General features: G+C 41.2%; 1 protein-coding gene across 1 annotated transcript in view; it reads left to right on the top strand.

The window, feature by feature from the left end:
- RAD18 (RAD18 E3 ubiquitin protein ligase) overlaps nucleotides 1–22,635 on the top strand; it is a gene marked incomplete in the record, with an annotated part of 1,469,636 nt that overhangs the window by 354,878 nt on the left and 1,092,123 nt on the right. Inside the window, 1 exon segment of the mRNA XM_044077569.1 lies at nucleotides 16,287–16,437. Within this exon segment, the coding sequence (XP_043933504.1) occupies nucleotides 16,287–16,437 (151 nt within the window).

The raw sequence follows: 22,635 nt of genomic DNA, 5'->3' as shown, positions 1-22,635 counted from the left end.
AAGGCAGTAGAACATGATAATGGGGCGTTATAGCTGTATGTATTCCGCATTTGACATCTTCTTTATGACCACAGTAGACCAGTAACCAACAGAAAAACACCAATCCTCTGAACAAAAGGCAGCAGAAAAAGTCCCACTCAAAAAAACTTTAATGAAATGAAACAGGATTGAGCACTTTCATATGACTGTAACACAACTTAATCAGATTCTGATGAAGTTGTGTTATAGACGCATGAAAGCGCTCAATCCTGTTTCATTTCATTAAAATCTTCTTCTTTATCTCACCTCAACCGTCTACCTCTGTGAAGTAGCAGTGGAACATGTGGGAGTAAATAACCTCTTTCTCTAAGCGGGACACAGTTTTGTCAGTCTCTGGCTCATTCTCTTTGAGATCTTTTTGTAGAACACTAAGCCATTTTATTTTATTTGTTAGCTGTCTAGTAGGCTGGTTTAGAGATCCTTTTCAACTGTGGTGTAGCTCATAAGTCTTTGTATATTATTTTAATAATATATACTTATACAGAAATTCCAAAACAAATTTCATTTACAGTTTGTTACGTAAATATTTAATAGTGAAGTTTATGATTACATCCAAAACAGAAAAAAGTTATATAAAGTCCATTGTAACATACTATATCTTTTTTACTGTTAGTTGATCTAGTTAATATATTTGATATCAAAACACTATCTTGGATATTGTAAAATGCTAATAGTTTTGTGACCATGAGTTAATATGATAGTATTTCTTTAATTAATGTCATCCAGGAGGTAGAAAACGTCATATTGTGAGCCATATTTTGTATTTTATAACACTGCTTTGCATTTTCAACGTCATTGTAGTGTGGTCACAGAGGTGGATAACTGGGTGTCAGCAGCATGTACACTAACAGAGTAAATAGGAAGAGATATAGCAGGGCAGAAATGGTATAATAAAAGTAAAAACGAAAGAGTGAAAATGAGAAACATCCTATAAGCAAAAGTAGTGCAATAAGACAGAGTGAGTGACTGAAGTAGAATGGGTTATACAGGCAGCAGTAATATAAATAGAATTATATGTTATGAAGAATTATTAATTTATTATATATTAACCATTTGATAATCACATGGACCAAATAACCTTTTCAGTCATGACTCAAATAAAAATACAGTCGTTTTACAATGAGGAGATATGTTGAAATACAAAATGTCAGCAGAAATTATACACACACAGATGCATTAAAGTGTACAACACTTGAAGTATAATAAAACTAGAATACTTTCATGGTTAACAAATTAGATTATTAAAACCAGTCTTATTTACATTATGAGCTCTGGTGCATCAAATTAAGGTGAGGATTGAGGGTTCATCGGTTCATAGGTATTTACTAGGTTAATGACCACAAGGGACTTTTTAAGCCTAGCTGTGCATCCCAAATTTCTGACAACTTCTGGTACCCTTTATCAGTGTAAGCAGGGGCTTGGGAGATGTAACATTTACATGCAGGAGCCTGGGATACGAGCCATTTTCAGGCTGCCTGTGTCCATTAGATACATATGTGCCGAATCAGGGATGAATTTCCTGTTCCCCATCAAATTCTCCAAGTTACACTTGAAATGGGTTAGGGAAAAATTCTGCTTCACATGGATGGGGAAGCTGTTCCACAGACACGGTAGTCTTCGGATGCATACCTGTCTCTCCAGTAGGTCCTGTTTATATCACAGGCAAGGTTTAAGTCTTTAGAATGGGTAATTCTGTTGAAGTTTGTTTTGTGGATATGCAGGAGGTCCAGCAGAGTGGGGTCTGACATTGCCTTGTATGCCAGGCATAGATCTCCCATCAACAGCCTGTAATAGAATACAGGGATAGGGCCTTGAGCTGGTCTGCATAGGAGTTGTTACTTGCAACCTGCATTCTTTTACTGAGGAACCTCTGTGGACGTTCCAGTTGTTGGATATGCCTGGCTAGGTACATACCAAAGGAGGCATTGTACTCAATGACAGATGTACGTAGTAGTTTAGAAATTGTACGCGGCTTGTGTGGAGGCAATTCTGAAAAAGTGGTAAAGTTGTTGACTGGCGTACACTTCTATGTAGTATTGCGGAATAAAATTATATTTGTCTTCTGTTTCGCCTGTACTCTGCTTCATTGTTTATGGTTTTAGCTGCAGTATTGTGAAACTGAACGTTTGCATTAGCTACGTTTTCATTCTATATTTTAACCTGCTTGCATTTTGCGCCACGGTCCTCGCAGTTGATGTTATAAAAATGAAGTAGATAATCTTTTGGATTGTGTCTTTTTAATTGCTTAATCCGTGTGGGGTATGTGTGGAGACTGCACAGCTTCTTTATGGCAGATCTCTTTTAGTTATTTGGTGAAGGCCGTATAATACGAAAGCTGAACTTGCTGTGTCAAGAGAGTAAGGGAGCAGGTGTCTCAGGTGTGTAACCTGAAAAAACAGCCGAGATGACATTCCCTTGGTCATGTTGCTGTCAGATCTTTGTCATATGCTGTTGGTAAATAATCAGTGTGACTACATAATGACATGCAAAAAGTCTGAAATTGAATTTATGCTGTTAGTACGCCAGTTAGATGCAAGATGTTTTTAGTGAGGGAAGTTGCGACTGCGAGCCTTTGCTTCCATGTAAATATCTGGTTGGTTTAGAATTTCTTAACAGCTCTTCAGGGAAGACACTCGTTAGGTGTGTTGCTTCAAATGAGAACGTGGGGAGCAGTGGAATGCATGGCTTGCAAGGAGTGGTTAGAATGTTATATATAAGGTGTTGCAGAAGGAAAGGAGCACTTTTGACTGTCTTCTTATCTCGATGGCCAGGGTTTGCAACAGATGGGAGGTGCCGGCTGAGTGAGTGTGCCCCTGGCTTTAGGCGTTTTTAACGTAGTGGCAAGCCTTTCTTGGTTTTTAACTACCATTGGGTGGGGGCCAGGTGGCAGTGTAGGCGCTTGGAGTTGGAACATAGGTGGAAGTGGTTTTCTGTTTTGCAGCATTTCTACCTTTAGGTATCAGTATGGGAACAGAGGGTGGAGTAGGGACAAGAATTATAGGCTTATGGTGTAAAGAAATATTGGGGTTTAGAAGGGGATAGAGAATTTACATTTTATGGAGTGATGGGCTTTCAGTGTTAGGTGTGGATATTTTTGGTTTAGAGGGAGGTTGTGGACCAGAGTTTGAAGGGTAATATAGGTGTAGGGAGAAGAAAGGGGATTTTGGGTTGAGAGAGAGTGATAAGAACATTAGGGTTAGAGAAGGGTTTGGGAATTTCCAGTTTACTGAACTATAGTGTGCAGGAGGTGTAAGGGAATTTAGATTTAGGGAGTGGTTTGGAATTGTTATCCAAAAGTGTTCCTCGTAGCACCCACAATGGGCCAATAGTTAATTCCTGCAATTCATACGGAGTTGCATTTATGGCTAGAATGTCTAGAAAAGACTAGTTTTTTTTCTCGACCCATTGTTCCTACTACTACTATTGGAACTGTCTGGACATTTTTCCTCCACATTGTGCTAATTTATGCCTGCAAATCTTGATATTTGCCGATTTGGTGCATTTTACGGGGCTAGGGGGTCTGCATTTCTTTACTGTGCCCTCCTTTGTATAAGATGGCTAGTAACTGTGGACTTGTGTGTCAGGGTTTCAAGTCATTCCCTATTGCAACATTACCGATGTATCCTTTTCTTTTTTGTAACATAGGCAATTAATTCTTCAAGGGCAGCAAGCACTAAATTTGTATATGAGACACTGAAATGTAAAGTTGTTAGGCAGTAACAGCCTTTTATTAGTTACAAATCTCTAATGTAGAATTATTCGGATGAATTTTACTTCTGCGGAGATTGTGCTTATTGACTGATATTCGTGGATTGTAATGACCGAAGTTTGAGTGGCCTTTTATGATTAAAATGTTTCTGAAATGGGCAGTTTTGTCATTATTGGGTCATACATTTCATTTCATTGCTTACTGGAAAAATGTTCAAAACTACAACTTTAAAATGCACATTAATAGGTGATGCTTTATTATACAAGGAATATAGTTTAATACAATCAGGAAGGTCAATCAATGCATACATATTTGCATGGCCATAAGAATGTGTTCAAGGAGCCTGTAGTTTGGTAAACTTAATTCTCCACTGGCCAGATGCATTTTATTTGAATGCGGATTTTAATGCTGTTTCAATGAATGTGAGTTTCAAGGGCAGAGAAGTTTTACTGCTCATCCTAAATCTGTTTTCATTGTGAGATTGTATTGTTTGTTTAGCAAATGGCTGTGTTTTTCTATTTTATTTCAATAATTGTAATCATTGCAGAAGTAAATAAGAAAACAATGTGCACACCGACAGGTTTGAAGAGTGTTTATGGTAATTGAGGAGAAATAGTCAAGTAATGTAACACTGGAGTGGCTGGGGAGGAAGCTGCTGCTGGGGGGGGTAGGGGATTGCTGCAGAAGGGGCTGCTCTGGGAGCTGTCTATTACCCTGCCTAGGGCCCTATTTGACCATGATCCAGCTCTGGTATTTACAGTAGGAAACACATACACAAAGGTAGTTGTAGGTTAACTACATTACAAGGTATCTTTTTTTTTTCTTTTTATGCATTTAAATGATTTAAGGAAATGACTGGAGTGGCTTTCTTGGGGAGTGACCTACCTGTAGGTGTGGCTGAAATAGGGGTGTTTTTTGAGTATGTTGTGGGTGGGGCTTAAGGGGCGCCAGAGCACTATTTCGCTTAGGGCGCTGTTTCAGCTAAGGCCATCCCTGGCTGTGTGGTAGTCTGGCTGGATAAGACATGACTCTTTCTCTAGTATAAACTGTTATTCCTGTTGATACTTTCTCAGTTTTTGGTATCTGGGAAAGACATTGTGTCAGGTTGAGTTGCTATGTGGGGCAGCAAACTCGATCTGAAGGGAGGAAGGAGACAGAGACATTATGGGTAGGGGAGGAGCTTGGATCAGATGCTGGAGAAATGTAGCCGACATGGATCCGTGATCCCATAGGTTGAAGACAAATGAAGAGCAACAACTCAAATGGAACGTTATGGAGAGTGCATAACTTCTTTTTTTACTATATTGTATACAAGGACTTTGCACATTATATTTTGGTCTTGAAAGCTAGAAACAGGTTGCATTACACCTTCAGTTAAAAGTAGTTTGTCTAGTATAGCTTATAGGTATTTGCTGCATGCAGCCTATGTACTTAAAAAAAAAAAAAAAACTAACTTCCTTGTACAAACTTCTCTGTTTGCATATTTACATAGTGTAATGCTTTACTTGTAAGTAAGGAATTTTATTATTGAATCATAAATTCTTGTGCCTGGTGATTTGGTTGTATCTTAAAAGGGTATGCATTGTGATCTGCATGCAACTAACTCTTGCCATCTGCCTTGTGACGAGATCATGCTTGTGGTATTGCTGCGATTAAAATATCAAAAGATTGGTGTAGTTAAAGGGTAAACCTAGTCTTGCATGCCAAGGTCAGAGTTGAATGTTTTTTTCATTGTAGGGGAGTGACTGACTTTGGTAGTTTTATTTGGATATTTAAAATTGTATCTAATAAGCACCAAACTGACCAGGGGCAATGAGTGAGGTTTTAAACCCCTATGCCTACAGGGAAAGCAACATGTGCTGTATCAAAAAAATGAATTGCGTAGATTGTTTGGTATGTCTCAGTTTAAAAAAATGCTTTACGTGAATGTTTTAAACTTGCTCCTGAACCTTGTAAGAAAAATATTTAGAGAGGTGGGTCATAGAAATATCTAGAGGTCATAGAATACCATTCTTAGTTTACTCCCCCCAAAGAAACGTTTGCCAAATGTCCTACCCCATCAGAAATCTGTGACCAGAAAGGCAGTGGTAAGCCTCTTAGTAAAAAAGAACCATCCCAAACTTCCCACTGAACCAAAAACAGTAAGAATATTACTTTAGATTCTTTGTGGTGCCAAAGGCAGTGAAGACTCTCAGGCCTATCCTGGGTCACAGTGGCATAAACCAACTGATTCTGATAGAAATCGTTTGAGTGGTCTTGGTGTAAAACATTCTAACCATTGTGTCAAATGGAGACTGGATGCATTTGTTAGATCTTCAGGATAGTTTCCACCACATAAAAATTAGCTTTTGTCCAGGAAGTAGGTAGCAACATCCTTGCCTAGGTCATTACTAACATGGGAGACCATTGCTCTACACCAATAGTCAACTCATCCCTGGTTAGATCCGACCACAAACTAATCACCTTGGATATCCACCCCCCCCCCCCCCCCCCCGCAAAGGTAACAACAATAAAAAACTCCAAAGCTAACTTTGGGCTCCTAAAAGCAGAGGTGGCCAACTTCATGGCACCCATGCAAATGGAGAATAGTTACATGACTGCCAAATCATACACCAATGCACTGTACGAACATGTACACAAATGCATGGATCTCGCCATGCCCAGTAGAACTAAGATGCTCTCCTCCAAGAAAAGGAAACCAATCTGGTGGTCCTCTGCCATAAACAAACTCTACAGCAGGAGGAGGAAACTAATGCAGAATAAGGTGAATTCCCAAGACTGTAAAAACTCTCTTATCAGCCTCAACAAAAAGTTGAGATCCCTCATCAAATCGTCTAAAGCTAGCTATGAAAACAGAATTGCAGCAGATAGTAAAGACAACCACAAAGCCTTCTACAGTTATGTAAAGAATCTCCACAGCAATACCCAGATTTGCTCAGAGCTACTGCACAATGGTACCTCCTATACCAAGCCAACAGATATTGCCATTATACTGGCCGACAGATTCAGTGCCACCTTTATCCCTCTCCTTCCCCCAAAGGACCAATCACAATACGAGTAGATTGCCAGACATCCAGTATTACTGCTGCACAGGTTAAAACAGAACTGTCCAAGGCCAGGAGTGCAGCTTTTGTGGGACCTGACAATATCCCTGACTGTGTTCTACATGAACTACAGAGTGAACTGGTACCTCACCTGTGTGCCCTGTTCAATCACAGCCTCACCTTAGGCTTTGTCTCTACTGAATGGCACACTGCTACAGTCATCCCTCTCCACAAAGGAGGAGTGACTACAGACCCTGGGAACTATTGCCACATTAGCCTGACTAGTCTGATATGCAAAGCTATGGAACGCATCAGCGTGGACCTAATAGACAGTCACCAGAGCTGTGGATGAAGGCAGGGTGGTTCATACAGTCTACCTTGATCTGGCCAAGGCCTTTGATACCATTCCCCACTCGGGAATTAGAGAAAAACTCACTAAGCTAGGCATCAACCCCTATATCACTAGGTGGGTTGCAAACTGGCTCACAGATAGAATCCACAGTGTGAAAGTAGCTGACTCCAAGTTAGACTGCCAACCAGTCACAAATGGAGTCCCACAGGGTTCAGTTCTGGGTCATCTCCTGTTTGGTATCTACTTCTTTGAAGTCCAGGCCAACATGAAGGGAATCTGGCTGATGATGATTATTAACCCCCCAAGTGATGTTGACATCCTACAGAAAGGCCTCACTGAGACCAACGACTGGTGTTAGAACCATGACTTTAAGCTCAGTGCCAAAAACTGAGTCGTCATCCCCTTTGGGAAAAACCTGGTTCCCATGAATTATCACATCAGTGGTAGCTCACTGAACACAGAAGATGTTATAAGAGATCTGGGGGCACAGGTTGACAGGAACCTCTCTTTTGACCACCACATTGCCACTGTGGTCAGAAAGTCCTTCTATGTGGCACATCTCATTACTAAGGGTTTTGTATCCAGGAAGAAAGAGGTCACTGTCTCCCTCTACTCTTCCCTCATTATGCCAGTCATTGAGTACAATGCCCCATTTGGCATGTACCTCACTAGACACATGCAACAACTGGAGAGGCCGCAAAAGTACCTCACAAAAAGGATCCTAAGCCTTAAACACTTGCCCTGTATGGACAGACTCAAAAAACTCCAACTGTTCTCTGTCTCATATCGCCTACTTAGAGGCGATCTTTGCTTGACTTACAAAGCCATGTCTGACCAAGCTCTGTTAGAAATGCTTCATCTAAAGAAATCCCAATCCCTCTGTACCACACCCCCGATACCTCAACCTCATTACCACAATCAACAGAACGTGCTGGAGGGACAGGTTCATAACCCAAAGACTGCCCGTGCTATGGAATAGACTTTCCATACATGTCAAATAGAGCACCTCACTGGCCCTCTTCAAGAGAAATCTTGATGATTGGATGGGAAATAGAAAATTCATCCCGGGATCACTCCAGTGGCTCTACTCAACAAAGGCACTGGGAACTAAGGTCGGGTGGCACAATGCCAGGGTAATCCTATGGGCTAGGCTTATAAAGGGTCTAGGGCCATTAGCCTAGTACACACCTATGATCCTATAAGTTCCAGTAGTTTGGGTTCAGAGCCAGTCAGTCAGTTCAGAAGCCCGCTTCTCTCTCATCACAGCCCGTGGGGTGTTTGTCAGATGGATGGTGGTAGTAGCAGTGTACAGACTAGTGTAGGTAATAAAGATCTTCCTATACTTGGTTGACTGGCTTAATGCTACAGCTTCCTTAAGCAAGCTAGTTCAGCACATGAAGTCTGCTCAGGTTATTTGAATCTCTTCTTGCAATAGCCTGTCAAACTCCCAACTGCAGCCATTGCAACAAGTCTTTTTTTTTATAGGTTGCTGTGTGGTCATTATGGGTATGTTGGGCCTTCCTTCCATTAGGGACAGATGCATACATTTGAGATTCATAGGTTCAGAACAAATTTGATTAACACTGACTACCCCTGTCTATGAGGGACATGGGTGCCATCTCCAGGGTGAATTTGCAATTTCCCATCCATTTTTCTAGGTTATGCTTGAATAGGGTCAGTGAGGAGCTTTGCTTCCCGTGAATTGGAAGTTTATTCCAGAGTAGTGGTAATCTCTGGGAGATGTACCTATCTCTCCTGCATGTTCTGTTAATGTCACAGGCTAGGTTAAGATCCCTAAATTGAGTGACTTTTGTGCCATTTGACTTGTGGATGTACAGCATTCCCATCAGGACTGGGTCAGAGACTGCCCTGTACGCCAGGCACAAGTCACCTCTCAAGATGCAAAGTACAGTGACAGGGCTTTATCTGTCCATGCAAGTCATGGTTTGGAGGCCTTGTATTTTCTTGGTGAGAAACCTCTATAGGGTCTCCCAGCTGCTGCAGGTGTCTGGTGAGATACATGCAGAAGGGAGCATTGTACTCTCTTAATGGTCTAATGAGTGTCGAGTACAGTGGAATTGTAACATCTTTAGAACTAGATGTGATGCCCTTACTTATGAGATGTGCAACGTAGAAGGCTTTCTTTACCACTGTGGAAACTTGGCGGTCGAAGTTTAGATTGCTATCTACCTGTATTCCCAGATCTCACACCACTGGCTTTGAACTTAGGGGATGCTGTCATTATTGCAATTAGCAGGGAACTCTGCTTTGTCAAAGGGGCTAATAATGCACTTTTTTACGTTTATATTTGGGCCATGGCTTTAGTGCCAGTCATTTGTCTGTGTTAGCCCCTCCTGTAATATGTTAGTATCGTTGGAGCACCCAGTGTGCAATCATCAGCAAACTTGTTAAGCCAAAGGCCGTCTACTTTAGCTTGGACTTCTGAGAAATAGATTCCAAACACTGAATGGCACAGCACATATCCTTGTGGTACTCCACTGGTAACTGGTCTAGTGGTAGAGGTGGAGTCACCAACTTTGACAGTATGTGTTCTGTCAGTGAGCCAATTGGCTACTCCTCTATTGACGCAAGGGTCACTTCCTAGCTGGGAGCATTTCTCAATGATACCAGAGTGGGGGGTTGTGTCAAAAGCCTTTGATAGGCCAAGATAGGCAGTATGCAATGTCTTAGCTTCATCCAGGGCTTTGATGTCTTTTTCGAAGACGTCGCCTAGATTTAATAAGCATGATCTACCCTTAATGAAGCCAAACTGGGTTGGGTCTAGAGACTGAAGGTCGCCTATGTCCTTTTTGATAAGGTCCATGATGATTCTTTCCATGGCCTTGCAGATTAGGCTGGTTAGATATATGGGTCTGTAGTTTCCAGGATCAGTTGATGGCCCCTGTTTGTTGTGCAAGGGGATTACTTTTTGCTGTTCTCCACCCTGCTGGAACAAAGCCAATTCTTATGCTGTGTTTAAAGAGAAATCCAAGGAGGTTCACTAGGTCCTGTTTTTTATTGCTTAATAAGGAGCCTGGAATGTTGTCTGGTCCCATCTAAACAGTTTTTTTGACTTTGGAGAGTGCAGGTATGACCTGATCTCTAGAGTTGTTAGCAGGACTGGTGTCTGGTATGCTTTGGGGTATGGCTGGTGTGGACAGCTAGCAGGTTGGCAATTCACAGTATAGTGTGAGTGGTACATTCTGCTATCAGTTCGGCACATAGCTGGGATTTCCTTTTAGATTTTGGATGTAGTTAAAGAATGCCTTATGATTATCCTTCGCTAGGAATGCTATTTTAGTTTCGGAATTTTCTGTAGAGGACTTTCCAAGATTTCTGATTTGCTTGTTCAAGCTATGGAGGGAATTCCTCTGCTGAGTAATTTCCTTCTTGTTCTTAGACATCAGTTTCTTCCTTTTGTTATATAACCTGTTTATACTTGTGGTCCACCAGGGTGGCTTGTTTTTTTGGGAGGACCTGGTTTTAATTCGGTCAGGTACAGCCGAGTCTATGCAATTGCTTAAGTATACAGGGCATTTGCATACACCACTGCATATGAGTCATTGTTTTCTTTGATTGCGAGAGGTACAGGGCATTTGTATACACCACTGCATAGGAGTCATTGTTTTCTTTGATTGCGAGAGGTATAAAACTTTTTAAACCATCACTTAGTAGGCTGTAGTTTGCTTTGGAAATTTTTGTTAGTTCTTTTGCTCCTGTGTGGTGACAGGTGGAATAGTTAATTTTGAACGAGACTGATTTGTGGTCCGACCTTGGAGGGCATCACTTGGGGGGGGGGGTGCACTGACCCCCCCCCCCCCATGTTAGTGAGTACTGTGTCTCGGACATTTGAGCCCCTTGTGGGGGTGCTGACGACCTACTCCAGAGAATTTGTATTAACAAAGTCCAGGAACCTCTGAGCAAACATGTTTGTGCTCATGTATGTCACCCAGTCGATGGAAGGATAGTTGAAATCTCCTATGACTAAGGTGTTGGGCTGTATGGCGAATGACTCCAGTAAGTCCAGATAGGTGGTGTGCTTTTCTTGGTTCATGGTGGGGGACCTATAGCTAGTAATGTGGTAGGTTATTTTGCATATAGTTAATTGGACTTGGAGTAGTTCAAGACAGTCATACTGTTTTGACCAGTCTCAAGGTGCGTTTGGCTTTAATGAAGATGGATACCTCCACCTTTGGTTCTTTCACGCTCGTTTTGAGATCTGAGCATGTGGAAGGCAATGTAGCCGTGCATGACCGCCTTGAACCATATATCTAAGTGACTGCACAGACGTCATCATCTTCCAAGGTGAGGAGTGCTTCCAGTGAGTGCAGTTTCATGTTTAGACTCCTAGCATTAAGCAGCAGAATCTTGAGTTGTCTTGAGTGTATTTTGTTACATCAGAAATTTTGTTGTTTTGTTTGAGACCCTCATTCAGGACAACATTGCTCTTTCCAACTTACTGTGGAATCCTTCATCACAGTAATGGAACTGAACAGTGTCAGCCTATAGAGTGCCCCATGCCAGGTTGCACATGACATTTCACAGGGGCTTGTACATTTACAATGGGAACAACATAACCAAAACATTTCAGAACTGATTCATGTCACTAGAATGTACAAGGATGTACAAGTTATGGTGGAAGTGATGGCTGTACTCTGACAGTCTTACTGCAGACATTTCCTTCTATGTTTTTGCCCCTAGGTGCAGGTCACCACAGTTGTCTGCCCTAGGGTTGTGAGAAACTTGGACCCCTGCCATATCAGAGAGCCTATATTAATGATCTGGTGATGAGGGATGTACAATGGCACACATTGAAGGCATTTCTGGAGAGCCCATCTCTGCAAATTGCCACATTTCCTACAGTTAGTAATGCAGTAGTGTAGTGTAGTGTACAAGTAAGGGGGCATGCATTTCTACACCCAGTGCAGAGAAGCTGTGGCTGTCTGGAAAAGGGGGAATGGTCATCAGCCACTTCCAAGTGGAAGCACGTACTCTGGAGGAAGCCATCAGACAGACACATCACCTTCACAAGTAGTCTTGAAAGCCAACAGTAATTAGTAGACTTTGCAGGTATGGCAGCCAACCATCTATATTTTTATGTTTATCCTTTAAATATGAAGTGTCACCAGTACTTCTCACTAATTCATCCTTCTGATGACTGAATGAGAAATGTCCTGATATAGTGGTAGTACCCAGAGTGTCTCCTGTAAGCCTTTACACCGTGTCTATATTAGATCAGCGAACGCTGATTGATCGAACTTATGTAAGCGAAAGCTTACAATCTCGAACTGTCAGATCAGCGATTATTTTTCCTAGGGAAAAAAATCGCTGATCCAAAATACATACACACAACACAAGCACACCAAACCAACAGCAGTCCACACACATACACCTAAAATCTGACACCTAACCCTACACTAAACTATACACACACCATTAACTATCCACTTATCTTAACCCAAACCCTAACCCTAAAGTCCATCACTATTGCACACTCGCACTCACCTGCTTCCCTAACCCTAACTCACCTAATCCGCCCTAACCCTCACGTCCACACAGTCGTACACATACGTAACCCGTGCCCTAACTCACCTGACCCACCCTAACACTCACATCCACACAATCGCACACTTACCTGAATCCGACCCGTAACTTTCCACCACAGCACTGAAAATACCAAAGCAACAGAAACGGACAACCGAATTCTTTCCCTAGGAAAAAATTCGGGTTTCTGTTGCTTTGATATTTTAAACATTCGCTTACATTAGTTCGATCAATCAGCATTCGCTTTTTTAAGCATTCGCTGATCTAATATAGACCCTTTACACCTCTACAGTTGATCAGATTCTTCCATAATGCCATAGTACATGAAGAAAGAATGATCAAATTGCACTTTTTTTTGGCCCCATCAGACCTGGTATCAGCTGCTACTTTCACATTGATGTTATTATTTTTTCTCATACCTTTTGTGTAGAAATTAGGCTCAGAAGGACATTTGTCGTCCTAGCATGACTTGTGAAGCTGTTGGACATACCCAGAGCAGTGTTTCCTTCCCACATTAAAATACGTTACTGTGATGCTTCATAGAAAAAAAATTAAGGCAGCCCCCTCCATCTTCTGTTCTTTATTGGTGCAAGAAGCATTTTGTTAGCTTAGTTGCTGCATCTAGGCTACTTTAGGAAATATTAAATGTTTCCAGTTTGGTAAAATCTGTGTTTGAATTACTTTCTTATTTGCTTGTTGGTTGCTAGTATTAGTGTATTCCATAGTAGTTTTTTTTTCAGACTTCTTGGATACAACAATTCACATGTCATGTGGTGCACAGTTTCATCTAGAGAATCCTCACTTAGAATGTAGACCTCATAGAGTTTAGGCATCCTATATTGTTTGTGTTTTTAAGTTTCCTGAAATTACATTGTCTGAGTAGAGAAAGGGTATGTTAGAATTGAAGAAATGTCTGCAGAAGTGAGGATATCTATTTGCTGTCATGTATCTGTGTGTTTGGGACTACAGAAGTAAGGTTCAGTAGAAATATGGTTCAGTTGCACCATCCAAGAATTTTTTCACTATCTAAATTTGTCTGAAAACAAAATTTTGATCTGCCCCTGACTACATCCCTGCTAACGTATAGTTAGTTGGTAGTACATAAGCTCTGAAGGGGCCATGAAGTGGAGGATAGTGAGTGATCATCTGATGCTGGCTCACCCAGTCTGTGTGGGAACGGGAGGGGGCCATGAAGGGGAGGATGGGGAGTGATCATCTGATGATGGCTCACCCAGTCTGTGTGGGAACGGGAGGAGGCCATGAAGGGGAGGATGGGGAGTGATCATCTGATGATGGCTCACCCAGTGTGGTTGGGAGCAGGAGGAGAAGGCCATGAAGTGGAGGATAGTGAGTGATCATCTGATGCTGACTCACCCAGTCTGTGTGGGAGTGGGAGGAGGAGGACATGAAGTGGAAGATGCAGCGTGAGTAGCTGAAGTTAGCTTACCCATTCTGGGTGGAAGTGGGGAGAGGAGGAGGAAGCTGTTCAGTCGACAACTTTAGGAGCACCTGTATTAATGTAGATATATCACCTCTAGTTTCGAAATGAAAGAGCTCACACCTCTGTGATTTGGCGTGTGTGGCAGCACATGTATGCCTCCTTTCATGCAGTACAAGTGAAGCTCACAAGCCGCCAATGTGAGGGAATTAGGTTTAGGAACTGGCAGGTAGATCTACTTCCGAATGCGTCTTGCCTTTGAGGCAAGTGAACAGTCTGTTTAAGCTGTCCATTCAGGGAAAATTGTGGGCTCTAGAGCTGTGACTCTGAGTCTGGATGTCACCCCAAGAAAGAACAGGCCAGTTAACTGCAGGAATGTGAAGCCATGAGATGAAATCTGCAGACTGAAGTGGTAGAACTGAGAGCTTTGGATACAGAAATTTTATTCATTTCCTTACTGCAAGTGGATTAGCTGAAAAGCTGGAATTGTTTAATGTGTTGCATTCCTTCACTATGTTGTCATTCTTAGAAAAGTGTCACACCCCAGGTAGAAAATGTGGTTCACAGTAAAAAAAAAAAGCCTAATTAAGCCACTACTTCAAGGCCAATCTCCAGATATTCTATAAAATGCAGCATAATGGAAGGCTACTAATACAAATCAAAAAAGCACATCACTGCATAAGACAAACTGATAATCTCGAGAGGCTGTCAAAAAGTAGGAATTCATAGTACTATCACAGTGTGCCATATTTATTTATTTATTTATTTTACATTTGTTGACCGGGATAGTCTAACTGGATTTATGTCCATTTTCAGTAGAGTCCCGGGGAGATGAGCTCCACGAGATTACTAGACTACTAACATACAGGTACTAGTTGTTATACAGTTAAATACTACAAATTTTAAACAGTTCAGGAATCTTCACAGTTTATACAAAAAACATGTTACAAGCATTAGGATATTTTAGACTTTATGTACAAGACTTCATTAGTAACTAGAAAGTAATTGTTAAACAAATACATACATCAAGTTTCAACAGTTCAGCAATGCTCACAGTTTAAACAATACTTGTTGCCTGAAATTAGGTAGGGTGCTTTAGAATTATATGCAGAAGAATTTAACTAGGTATTTTAAATTATCTCTATTAGGATAAGATACGTTTTTGCCAAGGATAGGCCTTGATCTAAAAAGACACAGATAGAGCAGTAATTGGGTTTTAAGAGAGGGTATTTGAGATATAGTATGAGATTATTCTGAATTTGTACAGGGACATAACCAGTGGGTTCTAAGATAGAGTCTCAGATTGTGTTTAAAAAGTGTAAATGAAGACAGTGATGTAAGTTCATGGGGGAGTTGGTTCCAATACTTTCCAACTGCATTTGAGAACAGAGCATCTCCTGCCATGTTATTAGGTTTACATGTTGATACTAGTAGTTTATTAGATGCGCGTAAAGTTGAAAGGTTCTTATATTGGGTAATGAGACTAGCAAGTATTGGGGTATTGGCAGGTTGGAAAAGGGTTTTGTGCGCAATGGTGAGTTGTTTAAAGTGAATCTGATTCAGAAGCTCTAACCAGCCTAATTGTTTCAGGTTATGGCAGTGATGGGTCCTAAAGGAGGAAGCAGTAGCAAATCTGGCAATGCTATTGTAAGCGCTGGATAGCTTGTTAAGGTTATTTTTTGACAAGTTAGTATATATGGAAGAAGCATAGAGAAGTGTGGAGGCAAGGTGGGAATAGGCAATAGTGGTTCTGGCTAGTGGGGAGAGAAAGGGTTTTATCCTATAGAGGGAGCCTAGTTTCCTGTTGACAGTTTTTATGGTATTGTTGATATGGGTTTCAAAGTTCAGGTTATTATCAATGGTTACCCCTAGAAGTTTAGATAGGGCAACCCCTAAATATTGTTTTTACCACAAATTACTGAGCATTTTCATGAAGCTAAACATGGAAGGCAAAAACCTTGACTGTGAAGCTAAATCACAGAGCTATCATGGCAGTTGTATGGGACCATTTTGGAGTATAACAATTTATGAAATAACTATGTAAACTAATTTAGGAACTTTAGCATTGTTGAAGAAATCAAGATATGATGATGCGCACATTGTTTTCATTGTTGGTATTTAGTGACATTATATAGATACTCCTGTATTTTTCTTCTGTAGATGACAGCACAAAACAGCCTTTGCTCAGACCTAAATCCTTGAGGCAGAAAATAATTAAACAACATCGTTCCCAGTCAGGTGAAGCACTGAATCAGGAATGTGTCGCAACATCCATGCCTGTAGAAGCGGTGTCTCCTTACTCAAATGCCAGGTGAGACATGAGATTTTTTTTTCTCCTTTCTGATATCTCTCTTCATTCGATTCCCATTGCTTGAAAGCAGTTTTACCAAGTAATTGCATAGAATTCCAAGAAATGTTGCTTGAAGTGTGGAATACACGTGTGGATTTGTGATTTATATGTGAGATTTGTGTTATGGTAGCTGTAGAGTTGTGAACTCTGCTCCTTGGTGGACTTAACAGGATGGAGAGTTTTTACATATCAGATTTTATGTTCACTGAAGAAGCAGTGCATTTTGTTTTCAAAGCATTTTACTGAAAAAAGTTTAGAAAATGATTGCGTTAATTCTGTGATACATATGCTGCTATCTGATAATGCAGGCACTGTGCATGCAGCCGTTGAACAGGCCTCGCTGTAGTAATAACTGCTGAACTTGAAAGAGCAGGAACTTGGCAGACATTTTACAGGAAACATTTTTTTCTCATTCCTAAATAAGGAGGTCTTAGTGATGACATTGGAGTCTTTCTGTTACTGAATAATGAATATTCATATAGCATATTTCATACTATGTTTTGCACACTTTAGTTAGCACCTTTCAAAAGTCAATTATTCTGGTGCTATTATATCCTCAAAGAAGAAGAATGACTTCTGATATACTCTCCTAGCTGTATTTGTCTGGTGTCAACAAAGGCATAAGCATGTTGTTAAATTTTTGAATCTTACTGTATTCAACATTCATAGCATTACTTCATATAGAGTTGCCAGTCTTCATTATTAGTATTTCTGCATCTTCTTTTGAAGGGGTCAGATGCATTTCAAGTACTTTGTTTTGCTTCCCGAATGATTATTTTTCTCCTTCATCCTATCTCTCAAGACTGGATTGATTGATATTTATTTTACTATATTAATCTGATAAGATGTTCATCTGTATGCCCCAGGCTTCAGATGAGCTGGTAGTAGCTCAGGTGGAAGTAAACGATCCCACGGCACCTATTAAAAAGAGAAGGGGAAGCTCCCTGATGCCGTTACCAAATTTCCCCTAGTAGTGTAAAATACTACCTCAGGTCTCCCATAAAAAGAGGCCACAAGCCTAATGGAACTAACCTGGTCAACAAAGGATGGATAAATAAATAAAATAAGCAAAACTAAGACTCCTTGAGTGGAAAAAAAAACTATCCCAAGCTTTCAGAAACCCTCTTCACTTTTCACTCTGCTCTGCTGTTTCCATAGTCTGTTTCTACATTTCATTAGAATAGTAAGAAGAATCTCATTACGCCAGCACTTCTGTCTCAGACTGGGCAGACGTTTCATAAGACTTCAAGGTGCCTGTGTCGGAGTACTCCTTTACTGCTCCTCTCCTGTTACGGAATTATTGAACCACAAGGAAAACCAAAACGAACACCAAATCAAGTAAAAGGCAGCAGCACAGCCCAGGAAGGCAAACCAAACAAAGTTGATTTATAGATCAAATTTATTGCACAAACACAGAGGATTAAGCGCTTTCGTAAAAAACTTAGAATCACTGTACACCACTAAGCACCACATATAAATACCCATCCCTTAATCACATATCCAGTGACATTTCCTCATCAATTAGAAGTTTAAAGTAACACACAATAAAAAGCTTTAACATGTTCTAAATACTGAATACAATAAAAATAATCAAAAATACATTTTACCTATGTTACATATCAAAAAGATAACTCAGAAAAGCATGTATATATCCATTTATAAAAAACAAGAACTAACTAGATATAAACTTGTTGAAACCACCCCACACTAGGTATGATTTTAAATTGAGCACACACGTAATAGACAAATTATCATTAAGACGGGGTGGGTATAGTGACATTAAGTCTCAATTGCCAACTTAGCTCCTTAGCCTCCAGTACATCTTCCCAGAGTCCCCCCTGAAATCCTTCTGAACACATTCTAAAACAAAAAAAACAAAACAAAAACATGATCCCTGTTATCATTGATATGTCTAGCCAAGAGCATTTTTCATATCCCCTTTCCTTATATCCGACCCATGTTCATGCAAGCGTTCCCTGAATTTTCTCTGTGTCTTTCCCACATAGAAATGTTGGCACCTTAAACACTTAGCCAGGTAAATAACCTCTACGGTGTTACAAGTACAGTGGGACTTGACCAAAAAACACAGTGGTTTACCTCTGTCTGGTCCCCTTCCAACACCATCTTGCATTGTGGGCAGTTTCCACACTTGTATGTTCCCCATTATTTATTTGTAAAATTGGAACCATAATCAATGGTTGGATGTTCAAAGTGATTTTTCAGAGTTTTACCTTTCCTGAAAACAATTTGGGGGTCTATTCTCCGCTACACTAGAAATCTCTTTAAACAGGGAAAAAAATATTCCAATATTTATATATAATCTCCCTAATAAAAGGTGCCTCATTGCAAAACAATTGTTTCTTCAGGGTCCATGATCACCAAGAACCCCCTTTGTATGACCATGGGTTGGATATAAGGAAAAGGGGATATGAAAAATGCTCTGGCTAGATATAGCAATGATAACAGGGATCATGTATTTGTTTTTTTTTTGTTTTAGAATGTGTTCAGAAGGATTTCGGGGGGGGGGGGCCCTGGGAAGATGTACTGGAGGCTAAGGAGCTAAGTTGGCAATTGAGACTTAATGCCACTATACCCACCGGTCTTAATGATAATTTGTCTGTTACATGTGTGCTCAAATTAAAATCATACCTAGTGTAGGGGGATTTTCAACAAGTTTATATCTAGTTAGATGTTCTTCGTGTTTCACTGTTGCAGTCATTACATTTGGATAATCTGCTGGCAGGTTGCCCTCAGTCGACCTGAATAACAAAGTCTTGGGTCCTGCATCGGTTGTTGTCTCCTCTTCCATGATGTCAGGGGTATAAAACATGCAGCTGACGCCATTTTATTCAGTCTTTCTTGCCGCACGGTGCCCGAAGCAGAAGCAGTTCACAAGTGCCGGTCGGCCAACTCCTGAAATTTTCACATTCGAGTTTCAGAACCGAAGTCTTCAACTAAAGCTAAGTACCCCGTTGGGGAAACTTTTTCTTGCTCCTTACCGATGTCAGTAAAAGTTAATAATTGCATTACTTGTGAGAAGCAAATACCTCATAAGGATTTTCATTTGTACTGTATTCCTTGCCCAGGCCCAGATCATAACGTGCCTTGCTGTCGGTTTTGTGCTAGATTTAACCAACGCACTATTAAGCGTCAGTATATTTTTGCTTCAAAATATTTTCGATCTAGATTTAATTACCCTGAAATGTTGTCGGTTAGCAATCCGACTACCGGAGTTCACAAAAAACGCAAAGAAAAAGACAGAGACAGACCATCGAGGTCCAAAACTGACGACTAAGCTTCTCCTAAGCCAGTCGCCGGTTCGCTGGTAGTCATTGAGGCACTTTTGCAGCCACTGATACCCGCTACTTTTGAGTCGCAGGCCTCTACCGAGACCCATGCGGAGTCCAGTATGCCGTGAGATTCTCAGAGTATTGAACCCGCGGATGTCTCTCCCTTGGGTGGGTCCGGAGCCGCTGAGCAGGCACCAGCTGCTGCGAGTGTTTTCAGGCCTCAACATTTTTATATAAAACCGATGCCAGCTTCAAAAACAAGATCAAAAACAGTTTCTAAGTCTAAAAAAATGACGCATGAGCCACGTGCTCAGGTCCCAATGCCTAAAAAACAGATGATCGAAATGGCTGAGGACTTAATTACCTTGATCAGGGGTTCCCAACCCCCCCTGCTAAGAGGCCTAGGCAAGACACTGATTATGAATCTTCAGATCAGGTTTCATTCTTCTGATTCCTCTTCTGATCAGGAATTTTCTATTCCACTCTGAGGATTCAGATGCAGAAGAATCCATCCCATCTGCATCGCCTCCTGAGGATTATTCTTTTGGTGAAACCTTGCATACTTTAAGGGAACATTTTCATTGGGAGAGTCAGGATTTCTCTGAATCAAAAAAGAGGCTTGGGGATTTCCTCCTCCTTCCTCAGCATAGGCCTTTGGCTATACCTCCTGTGTTAGACATTGTTGATGTGTTTTCAGAATCAAGCATGGCTCCTGATTCCCTACCTCCGGCTCCTAGTAAGCCAGGCAGATATTACAGGGTTCCTGACTCCCACAAATTTCTATTCAAAAATCCTGCTGCTGATCCTGTGACTATCTCACAGGGTTCCAAAGGTGTAAAGGCCTCTACAACCAAAAATCCTACACCCTCTGATAGAGATTCCGGGGTGCTGGACAGGTGGGGAAAGAAGGTTTATACGTCTGCATCTTTGGCAATTAGACCCTTAAACTGCCAGTTTCATATGCTTAAATATCAACAGCATGTTATGGGCTTACTGAAACAGAAAATGATGATGATCTCTGATTGTGTGTAAAATAAAGAATTACAGGAATTATTGCATCAGCAGAGCAGGTTGGAAAGCATACTTTGCAATGTGGTTTTGATTCCTTGGAGGCCTCTTGCAGGGCCACAGTTACTGGATCTGTGATTAGAAGGCATGCCTGGCTCAAGGAGCAAAATCTGCCTGATCATGTTAAATCTAAATTGTTGGATGCCTCTTTACAGCATGATACTTTGTTTGGTAATAAGGCAGAAGAGGTTTTAAAGAAAATGGAAGACAAAGCTAAATCTATGCAAACTGTAAAAGATTTCTTACAAGTGCAGCCACCCAGGTTCAGTAGGTACTGGCCTACTAAAAATTGGTCCTTTCCTGTGTCCAACAGAGCCTCTCAAGGCAAATCCAGGCACTCAAAAGGCTCTAGATACCAATCGCAGGGTTCTTACAGGTCAAAGCGATGGGGTGCCTCCACCTCCAAATCTGGAGGATACAAAGCACTACCCTACAGTAAGCAGTCTCAATGACTTCCTTCTACCTTCACCAAGCACTTATCTTTTGGCAGCCCACTTGGGGGGAAAATTAGCACTTCATGCTCAAAATTGGCAGTTAATTACCCAGGACAAGTGGGTATTCGACATAGTATCCCAGAGGTACAGATTTCATTTCCATACTTTGCCAATTCCAAACGGTTGGCCAGATCTGCCACAGAATCAATGGGCAGAGACTCAAAAACAAGTTACGTCCCTCACTGAGATGGGGGCTGTTCAACCAGCACCAGAACATGAAAAAGGACAAGGTTTTTATTCAGAGCTGTTCCTGGTACCCAGAAAAGACAATGCATGGCGTCCAATACTGGACTTATCAATTTTGAACACGTACCTGGACATTCCAAAATTCAAAATGCTGACTTTATAACCGCTACTGCCTATGCTGGGCAGGAACGCTTGGTTAGTGACTCTAGACTTAAAAGAGGCATACCTGCATATCCCAATAAGGGAATCGTGCAGAAGATACCTCCAATTCAAGGCAGGTTCTTTGCATTACCAGTTCTCTGCACTGCCCTTTGGCTTATCTACTGCTCCCAGGGTCTTTACAAAGTGCCTGGCACCAGTAATTGCATTTTGCAGACAAAGAAGCATACAAATTTATCCTTACCTGGATGAATGTCTCATTCAAGCAGAGAACAAGGACATTCTTCTTCAACATCTGGCCTTTGTAAAAAGGCTTCTAACATGCCTAGGGTACACAATAAATGAAAAGAAATCACAACTGGTACCCTCTCAAATAATTACATTCCTGGGTGTAAGCTTGAATACAACTGCCCAGATGGCTTACCTTACGCCAGACAAAGGCAACTGACAGCATACTTCAAACAAATGGCAACAAAAACCCAGTTATCTGCAAGACAAATTCTGCAGGCTTCGGGTTCATGGCATCCTGCATTCTACTAATTCCATATGCAAGACTGCATATGACGAAACCTCAATGGTACCTAAAAAGTGTATGGAGTCAACATTGTCATAGTCTGGAAACAATGATTCCTCTCATTCCCTGCCTACAACAGGAGTTTCTTTGATGGGCAGAGACATGTCACCAAAACAAGGGACTGTCATTCACTCTACCGCCTGCCACCCAAACCCTAACTACAGACGCATCAGACTATGCTTGGGGAGCCCACCTGGTGGGGAGATGCTTTCAGGGCATATTGAACCCAAAACAAATGCATCTGCATATCAACCAGAAAGAGATGCTAGCGGTTCAGAATGCTCTGGCAGGCTTCAAGGACTTACTTCATCCAGGACAACTACTGATAAAGACTGACAACTCCATGGTTATGTGGTACATAAACAAGCAGGGGGGGTACATATTCCTA

The sequence above is a fragment of the Protopterus annectens genome, chromosome 7.part0 (genome assembly GCF_019279795.1).
Source record: "Protopterus annectens isolate FY-2018-M chromosome 7.part0, PAN1.0, whole genome shotgun sequence".
Taxonomy (NCBI): Eukaryota; Metazoa; Chordata; order Ceratodontiformes; family Protopteridae; genus Protopterus; species Protopterus annectens.
This window is presented reverse-complemented; position numbering and strand designations above follow the sequence as displayed.